Source organism: Acanthochromis polyacanthus, chromosome 6 (genome assembly GCF_021347895.1).
Source record: "Acanthochromis polyacanthus isolate Apoly-LR-REF ecotype Palm Island chromosome 6, KAUST_Apoly_ChrSc, whole genome shotgun sequence".
Lineage (NCBI taxonomy): Eukaryota > Metazoa > Chordata > Actinopteri > Pomacentridae > Acanthochromis > Acanthochromis polyacanthus.
In genome coordinates, this window is record NC_067118.1 from 26,963,352 (window position 1) to 26,973,678 (window position 10,327).

General features: G+C 40.3%; 1 protein-coding gene across 1 annotated transcript; it reads left to right on the forward strand.

The window, feature by feature from the left end:
- The first annotated feature begins 619 nt into the window (after positions 1-619).
- On the forward strand, positions 620-2,143 carry cebpb (CCAAT enhancer binding protein beta). The gene has a single exon (XM_022188097.2). It carries the CDS (start codon positions 799-801, stop codon positions 1,672-1,674), a length of 876 nt encoding a protein of 291 aa, XP_022043789.1. The 5' UTR covers positions 620-798; the 3' UTR covers positions 1,675-2,143.
- The last annotated feature ends 8,184 nt before the right edge of the window (positions 2,144-10,327 follow it).

The following is a 10,327-nucleotide window of genomic DNA, read 5'->3' on the forward strand; positions in this document are numbered from 1 at the left end:
GACTGGCTGCACCCTGACCCTTACACAGTATTGGAGCAGATGCATCATCTTGTGGGTTACAGGTCCTCCTCACAGCAGCGTACAGGCTGGTTCTAACTGGTCTGTAGACGTTTTGGGAAAACATCTGTGTGGTGATGTGCAGGGCTGCTTATTGAGAATTATGAGATGATTACGCACAAACTTAGAAAATGGTAAACATGTTGCCACTGAGTGGGACTTTTCCATTATTGTCGAGTTGATGAGCTGTGACTGCAGAGGGCGTCAACGAACGTGCTGTCAACAACAAGCTGCGGGTTAAAAATATTCACCACATTTAGTTTTGCGGCACTGTGGCTGCAGTTGCTGCTGTTTCACTTTTCATTTTAATGATAAATCAGTGAGGATATAGTTTCCCTTGCTGTGCTGCAGCCGCAACTGACCGTAATTATTATATAACAGTTAGATCAAGTTGGTATTTTATGATGTTCAAACACTGATAGTTGAACGCCTGAGAGGTCCTCTGAAAGCAGGACAGGTTGTCCGGTTGGCTGCGCGCTCCGCGTCACTCACCTGCCCAGATAGAGCCCGCCCCCCGCTCCACATAAAACCCCCCGAGACAGGAAGACCTGTCAATTCCTCCCAATCCATGAGCTCAGCCTCTTCAAAGTAGTTCTTAGTGCGTGTTGTCACAGGCAGTGACAGGAGATTTAAACTCACCACATTCCAATACATTTCACAACTGAGGCAGCTGAACTCCAAGCAGTCAGGGCGTCTCATCTCAGCCCTCCATGCTCCTGCAATCGGCGGGTGTTGATATCCATGGAAGTGGCCGGTTTCTACGACGAGGGCAGCTTTGCTATCCACAACAGAGACAGCATTATCAGTCCCATCGGCGGTGGCTCATACTGGAGGCTCGGAGACTCGATGACGGAGCTGGGCATTGAGGAGCGGGAGAGAGCGATAGACTTCAGCGTTTACCTGGATTCAGCTTTGCACTGTCCGCAACTGGCGGCGCAGACGCAGCAGCAGGGGGACGTTTACTCAGATTTCCTGCCGGAGAACAAGATCAAGAGAGTTGCAGCTCTACACAACTACAAGAACTACTCGCTGCTGAACGAGCTGGAGACGAGTCAGTGTGACAGCCTGAGGGACCCCAGGGAGCCCTACGCGCTGGGTTACACCGAGCTGCAGGAGACCCGAGTGGATAGTGTGCTCAGCCCTGAACTCGGGAGCCGCTACAGAGCCGCCGCCGCTGCTGCCGAGAGAGACGACAGTCAGGAAGACGCAAAGATGGAGAACGGGTCGTCTGGCTTTGACATGAGGTCCTACCTCCACTACCAGTCCACCAGCGGCAGTCTGGGAAACATCTCCACCGCGTCCTCGACCTGCTCCAGCCCGCCCGGCACACCTGCCCCGTCAGGTAAAGGCAGGTCACCGTCGCACGGCGGCAAAATGTCCAGCGGGAAGTCAAAGAAACGCCTGGACAAGGACAGTGAAGAATACAGGCTGAGGCGGGAGAGGAACAACCTCGCCGTGAGGAAGAGCAGGGACAAAGCCAAGATGCGCAACTTGGAGACTCAACATAAAGTGCTGGAACTGGCTGCGGAGAACGATCGTTTACAAAAGCGCGTTGAGCAGCTGTCCAGAGAGCTGGCCACCCTGCGCAACCTGCTCTCCGCCACCGGACAGTGTTAGACAGAGCAGAGACTCCGCACGGCTCTCCGGGCTGCTTGTCTAATCATTGATGGACTTTAGAGCCGGAGCCGATCCACTGTGCTGAACACGGTACGCTTCACAGGTGAAGACAGGGACCACCAGTTTACAAGGACACTTTGAATGGGACTGAAGGAGTGGGTGCATGGATTGCGCAATCATTCACGACTCTTCACATGCCACCGTAGCTTTATTCTCAGATGTAATTTTTTGGTGTTATGCAGTATTTCTGTGCAGGTTTTACATACATGCGAGTGAATTTCTACATTTTTGTGTATCTGGAGCAGTGGTTGTCAAGGGAAGAGTTGTGCTGCAGTGAAATGATGCAACTCTTTGTAATAGTATTGGCAATGAATGAAATAAGTCTAATTATTTAATATTAAAAGGTGAAATGCTTTAATTGTACTTGATATTTTATTGAATTAAACAGATTTATACTTTGTTTAAACAATTTCATTCGTAAATTCTTCTTTTCTGTCCTTTTGTAGCAGCTGAAGGCTCAGACAGACAGACAGACAGACAGACAGACAGGGGCGTTATGCTTGCCTAATATTCACACTCATGATAGGCTGTGCATTACCATGTTTTTCTATTGCAGCATATTGCAGAAAAGGAACCGGCCTGACAATACAGCAAATTTGTAGTCTTTTAATCCATGCTAAAACTGAAAAAGACACCGGCACACTGGAGGAATTCTGTTGATATATGGCGAATTTTATACACCCAGTCATCAACAGTAAGGCTAAGGATCACCATTGTCACTATTTCTCACATTTATTTCCTCATTTGGTGTATCCACAAAGCAGAAAATGGTTATCATAGTTACACAACGTCGTCAGATGAAGAAGGTTGAATGAGGATTGAGGTTGAATGAAGGTTGAATGAGGATTTCATTTGTGAGACGATTCCTTAAAAATCCCATGTTTATGCCTGACTTAAAAAAAAGCAAGAAACCGGCTGTCCTCACTGTTATTTGGTAATGCTTTATGCCAGCGCCATTTTTGTGTCTCTGTTTACTTAATGATTCGACACAAAGTCCTCAGACCCTGAAACACGTCCATGCAAGTTATGCTGAAACGATACTGCTGAGGACAGCGAAAAGAAGGGGAAAAAAAGCCCAAAAAAGACTTGGTCACACTGCAGGCAGCACAGAAATGATAGTTTTATCTTTAGCACACGGCTCTGTCAATAGTCTGCTGGGTCCACTGGCCCAGAGAGGGGTTCAAGGTTGCAGTGAAATTAATCAGCAACTAACCTCCTCACACTAGCTCAGGTCACGCTTCAACAGCCTGGAGAGTGAGTGCAGGCGAGATACGTGCAATCCTGAGCAAACCTCGTTTAACTCTCAAGTGGAAGACATTCGGCAAAAAAACCCAAAAATGTAGAAGTTGAAAATGGGAGTGACAGAGTAGGTTGCAGCAGACATGGTAGATAAGTTGACAAATGGTTGGCAGTGGAATTTACCAAGCCCTCTGACGGCATTTCACTGTGTGCACAATAATAAGCGTATCTGTCACAAGCAAGCAAAGCCCAGACAGAGCAGATAAAGAAAAAGGAGCATGGCGGGATTTGTAGGTGATCCATGACAATTCAGGGGTGGGGGACTGTTTTCCAGCTCTCATTTCAAACTGCAGAGAAAAAGAAGAAGAAGAAAAAAACACCTCTGCTAGTTTGTCAAGAAAAGACACATTTAGTATATTGGGCGATGAAAAGCCACACTGTGTTCTCTCAATGAAGCATGAAAACTGTGCGATGCTGTTTGGAGCTGCAAGAGATGACATTTTGGATGTTTCAACACACTCGGTGATGAACAGTTTAGCTTTTAACAGTTGTGCAATATCCTCCCTTTTCCAACACATGACCACTTGAAGAATGCTACACCCACATTTAAATAAGACATTGTTATCCTCCATGTGCATGACAATAGCTGTGTGTAGCTGTGGCTTTGGCTCGCAGGCCTGACTGGGGACGAAATAACATTCATCATTTCTGACAGATATTTTAAAAAAAAAATCTACTTAAGACAACCACAGGAATAGAGTAGGGTTTCAGAAAGACGCTCCATTGTTGTGACTGTTGTCGTCACTGTCAGCGTTGGCACAAACTCTCTGAAACATTCTAGGCATTCTTTCTTCGATGACCCCTTGTTTCCTATTGGAGCCCCACGCAGTCAATCCCTGCTCCTGGCTCACATGCTGACAGGCGAGAGGGAAATTCCCACACAGGATGACCTCCTTTCTTCAGAGTTTAGTCCGGCCCCCTTTCCGCATTTTACCGTCAATGGGCAGTGTCTGTCCGTAAACTCCTTGTTGCATCACAGCCCCTCCAACTGGTCTCCTAAAAACTCCTCTGATAGAGCAACACAAACACACACACACTCACACACTCGCACACACACACCTGTCTTCCCGCCGTCCTCTCTGTACCAGTTCTTGTGAAATGGGAGAATTTTTTCTGCAGCTCTGAGTCATGCTAATATGCTGCTTGCACTTGTTTGTTCCTCAAAACATTTTACTTACGTTGTTGTAACAGATCGTTTTTCCCAAACGAATGAAAGAAGGCAAACATGCCGAACACACGAGCCGGTGTAATTTAACACTTCTAATAGTTTAATTTGGCTTCGGTTCAAGTTTTCCAGCTTGTTTGTTTTTACAGCGTCCCGGCCGACTGTACACAGTGTTTAACAATTTACGTAATAAAAACACGACCTGTAGAAGGCCGGAGAAGTAAATTAACATCTTAAGCATTTAGCTGAAGACACTGAAAAGGTAGGGCTTTGTGATATCAAACATCCATTTTACACGTTTTTTTTTGTTTGCAGAGTTCTCATTTTCCACAACTAATCTAATACAACATGATTTACTCCAATCCAAGGTTCATTTGTTGTTGTTTTGTTTACGCTGTTACCAGGTCACTGCATTCATTGCCATGCTGGCTTTACATACGTACAGCGAAATGAACTCGGGACAAGGAAGAAACACTAAAAATGGAAGATTTTGTTTCAAAAAGAAAGTCTTTTGTAATGAAATATTTCGGCGACAGAAAGAAAAGAGTTCCTCTGTCTTGGAGCTGTTGTCGCCACATGAGGAAACACAACTAATTTGTTTGAGCGTTTAAATCAACACCACAAAGTTCTGTATGATTCGTGCCAAGCCAGATCTGAAGGCTATCCAAAGCAAAAAAAAATATTTTGGATGCCTTTGCCAGTGTTGCACCACATGAGAAAGGCTCCAAACAGCTTTTTATTTATTAATTATTTTCTAATCGGAGCCTTGAAAATATCACCCCAGGAATTCTCAAATTATTTCATCTCTCCAAGTCATCGGGTGTAATTCCTGAATTTTTCTTTGTCACAATATATGCTTCCAAAAAAACTAAATATCACAGTGCTGGGATGCAGTCCCTATAATCAGGGTTTTGTTGCATCTCACACAGAGAAGGTAATTTGGAAACATATGACACATGGTCAGATAAAAACTGCAACAGTTAGTAATTAGTAATGAGCATTGTAGTCATATTTAAGCAACAACTGAGAAATATTTGCTGCTTCTAGCTTCTCAAATATGATGATTTGGGCCTTTTTGCTTTTTGCAAATGATAGATAAGTGGAATATTTTTGGATTCTAGGTGGTTGATCAGACAAAATTATATTTTCTGATTTGCCTTTATCTGTGTAGGACTGCTGCTAATGATATTTTTTTGGTTGTTGTTTATTCTGTTGGTTATTTTTTGAAAAATCAAAAGGTTGTTTGCTCAAAAAAATGTTACGAAAAGGTGAAAACTGTCAATCAGTGTTTCTGAAAGAACAAGAAGACGTCCTCAAATGTCCTATTTTGTCCATAACTCAACGATATTTTAGTTTACTGTCATAGAAGAATAAAGGAAGCAGAAAATATTCAAATTCACTTCAGTTTAAATTACTCAAAGCAATTACTGACTTATCATATTGATCAGCACAATAGCTTCTAATGGGTATATTTGTACTGTTTTCTGGCATTATATTGACAAAAATGAATCATCAGTGTGATCAACAGTGGATAGTCGTTCTTTGCAGCATTAATATGATACTCATTACAGCAACTATATTCTGCTGTTGTTGGTTTAGCAGACAAAACGTTGCTATGGCAGTTGCTTCATATCACGGTCAGGATCAACTTTGTCATTCAATTACAAAATACAAAACAGCACATCACACTGATACCAAGGTAATGGGTTATTCTCTGGCAATTCAGTTAAAATTTGTGGTTAAAAAAAAAACAACAACAAAAAAAACTACTGCTGTCATAGTTTATCAGTGCATCTTAAACCCAGAACGCCTTTAGCTGGTCTCTTGACACGTTTCTGGACCAGCTGCTGGGTTGAGACACAAAGTTGCTGGTTTCTATTGAAGTTGTAATGCTTTAAAATCAGCAAATAAATACCCTACTGTTCAAAAGTTTGGGATCACGTAACCCTTTGATGCGCAGTGTGAGTCAGAAGATACTCATTTTCCATTGGATTTGGGTCACTTTTGACCCATGTTGCACATCAAAGGGTTAAAAAATGTCTTTATTTTTGAAAGAAATGTGTTTTTTTTTTTTTTATGAAGTTAGCATTAAATTAATCAGAAATCCAATCTAGACATTGTTAATGTGATAAGTGACTATTGTAGCTGGAAATGGCAGATTTTTATTTTTTTTTACTCTTTTTTACATATTTTATTTTTCTGCTATTAGGAACAACAAACATAGTGGGGTGCTACTGTTGTAAGAATAGACATTTTACAAATTTTACAACTGCTTTACATATTGTGTCCATTTCTCCCATCTCAAATTTGCCCATTGTCAGTCTTAAATAATGAGTCATCCTTTCCATCACATACATTTCGTCCATAATTTCTCTCCACTGTGTCTCAGTTAAAATGTCACTTTTCATCCAGTTCCATGTTATGGTTTTCTTGCAGGCCAACAGTATCACTCTGTAGAGGCAGATATCCTCCATGCATACCTCCTCTTTAGATGGTAGATCCAAGTACGTAGTCTGTGGATCGTCTGATATCTTGTAGCCAAAGATATCCTCAATTACCTTTTCAGTATTCCCCCAAAAAGGTCTAACCTTTGCACACGTCCAAAATACATGAGAATGATTGGCATCCATATTACCACATAATCTCTAGCACGGTTGTAAAATTTTGAGCTGCTTTCTTTTGATGTGTGGTGGTCTAAAATACCTAATTATGTTTTTCCATCCATATTCCCTCCATTGTCTGGAGCTGGTTGAAGCATGTTGTAAAAGGCAAACAGAATGCCAATCTTCTTTTGACACTTTAAGCTGTAATTCAGTTTCCCACTTTCGCTTTGCATACAATGAGTGAGTCCTGTTACAGTTATGTAGGCATTTATGTAGTCTGGATGCAATTTTTGATGGCAATTTTCTGTATGCCCCTCTCACCATTTCAACTAGTTCACTGCCGTCTTGTGATAAATGAGCCCTGATATCAGAATTTAAAAAGTGTCTTAATTGGAAATACCGAGGAAACGGCTAATTTTTAATGGAATATCTCCATAGGAGTACAGAGGAACATTTCCAGCAACCATCACTCCTCTGTTCTAATGCTACATTGTGTTAGCTAATGGTGTTGAGAGGCTAATTGATGATCAGAAAACCCTTGTGCAATTATGTTAGCACATGAATGAAAGTGTGATTTTTCATGGTAAACATGATGTTGTCTGGGTGATTCCAAACGTTTGAACGGTAGTATATGTATTTTTATTTTTTTTACTCAATGACCCAGTAAATACCCAAAACAGCAGCTGTAGTTTTTAATTAATTGCATATGTGTTGGGGAGTATTTTCTGCTGCAGATTAGTGACAGAAGGATGGTGCACGTAGGACACATTTGAGTCATTTTTGGACAACAGTGGAGCTGCATGGAAGCTTTGACAAAACACTTGTTAGTTTGATCATTTCATTGTTGCCTGATCTTTTTGATGGGATTTGCTCTCAATAAGATGAATGTAGCTACCCTTTAACTAATAATCTGTATTTGACTGTTTTGAAGGTTTTCGTCATTACATCTGAGTGTGTGAATCAGTTTGTTCCTCTGCGTTCGTGTCTAAAACAGAAACTAACTGTGAGCACTCCATTAGTTTCTGTTTTAGAAACACAGATTTGTTTTGCTGTTATAAGCGGTGGAGAAATTCCAAGTTCTATTCTGGCTCTCCTTTTTGGTCCTATTTATGTATTTTTTATGTATATTTTTTAATTTTCCTGTAACATTTTACGTCACTTTGAACAGATCATTTTGAACCCAGCGACTCTCTCACAGCCGTTTCTAATTTTTTTACTTTTATCTAGTTGCTGATTGCAGAACCAGGAGTCCACTTTTATTCTGGTTTGAATTTAAACCCCAGCAGCTCAGTCGTTTCTTCTATTTCATAAGATCTTTAATACTTGAGTTTGTAAAGGTTTTTCACTTATTTCATAATCTTGTTCTATCTCACGGATTGACTTATGACTAAAGCCAAAAAAAGTTCATGCAACTCCCAGTTTGGAGAACATTCCTTGACCTCAGTTGAGTCATTTAGGGACTTAGAGATACTAAGAAATTGCTTATGCTGAAAAATTTGAGTGGTAGGTCTTTCAGAGAGCATTTCTTTATATCTTTGTTTGCAGTTTGCGTGTTTTTCAGATCTTGCTTGAAACCTTCTTATGATTCTCAACAAAAATGGTCCCTAAACAACGAAATACTCAATCAAAAGTAGTCAAACTTGTGTTGTAATTTTACCCACAAATAAAGCAGATAAATTAAAAGTGATTTCTGTGTTTAACTGATTTTAACGCCATTATTTTGCTTGTTTAATTACAGTTGCTCCTCTGAGTGAAAGGGCCACCGGATATCCGGACCATGGGTTGTAACGGGAAGACAGACCGCCTGAGCTACGGTAAACGGACCAGAACATGATCTGTCTTGAAGTGAACCAAAATTTCAACATCTTTGTTCACTTCTGCTATTTTGCCGTAGATGACTGTGAAAATACAAAACTGACGTGCAGAAGTGACTTGCGGTCACTACGCAGCAAGTATCGCTGCCCAAGTCTTGTGTAACAGCAGGACGTCCTTGCAAAACGAACATTGGCCCAATTATCACTGTGACATTCGTGTCTGAGAAGAGTTTTTATATCAGTGCAATCGTGTGTGAAGACACAGTAGCTAACAGGTGTGTCCACTGGAATAATTTGTAATTAATGGAAGCATTTATCCTTTATTATATATAATTCCTGTTAGAAATGCACTAAAGTTTGGAATCTGATAGAAAACAGGTTTTTGCAGGTTGGGAACAACTTGAGATTGTGATAGTTAAGCTGCCTTTCACATTAAAATAACAACATACAAACTCATAAAAGACCTCTGAGGATGAATCCCCAAGAATGTATTTGAATATAGTCAAAAAATTTAGCTTTTCAGCTGCAATGCCTGGGCTGATGAATGTTAAAATATAATCAAATTATCCTATAACTTGTGTGAAGACTTTTACACTAAGAAACCTTTTTTTTCAGCCAGATGTACCAAAGAAATATCCACATTTAGAGGGTTCTGTTATGTCTTCTGGATTACTGAAATAATGCTCGGGATGCACTGAGTGAGACGTCATTTTATTTGGTTGAAGTTAAACAAAAATAATAACCTTGCAATTGATCGCTTTCAACTCTTTACACTGGCTCCCAGTATGAATTAGGATATATTTCAATTTTTACTGATTAGTTTTCAGGCCTTTTATGGGCTTCTCCAAATTTTATTTCAAAGCTCTGAGCGCTGTTTGCAGCAGTAGGCACTTCTCTGGTTGATTCTTTGTCTGTTTGCGGTGCTCAAATAGAAACTAAAGAGGACAGAGTGTTTATAGCCCGACATCTAAAACGGAAATAATCTGTCTAAAAATCAGGAAGGCTGATCTTTTTAAGTTCTCTTTTGAAAACATATGTTCATGGGAGAGTCTTCCCTGATTTTATCTGCAATTGGTTATGTCTTTTAACAATATATTTTACTTTTTTTACACTATGTAGTGCTTTTCTTTGTCATTTAAATTCTTATGATTTGATGGCTTGACCTTTTTATTTCACAGAAAAGTGCTCTTCTTATTCTTAATTTACAAGAATACATCAAACTTCACAAGGGGAATATTTGATTTTGTATTGAAAATCAGTTTTTATATCAATCAAAAGTAGTTGCCGGATAAATATAGCAATATAAATAAATTTTATTAGTAAAAAGTGAAGTAATACTTCACTACTTACCGTAGTGAAGTATTAGGTAGGATATATCAAGTAAAGTACAGCACAAGTTAAGTACAATTCCAAACCCAAAACAGTTTTCCACCACTAAACAAAGGATGGCATTTGAAACACTATATTCCAGACATAAAATTATGAAATGGTAACAACTGCCCCTCGTCAATATGAATATAAGCTCTTTTAATCATTCAGCGTCACCTCAGATGTTTCTAACTGAGATTGATGAAGCACTGATAAGCTATATTCATCCTGGCTTCTCTGAACAGACAAGTAGATCTGCGTGTCACTGACTTAAAACATAAAATCACACAAAAAGGCCTCCAACTAGCCTTTCGAGGTGCTGAAGTTTGTGTCAATACTGAAAG

Excerpts from the sequence above, each read along its gene's own strand:
- cebpb (XM_022188097.2), top strand. The coding sequence starts at position 799 with ATGGAAGTGGCCGGTTTCTACGACGAGGGCAGCTTTGCTATCCACAAC.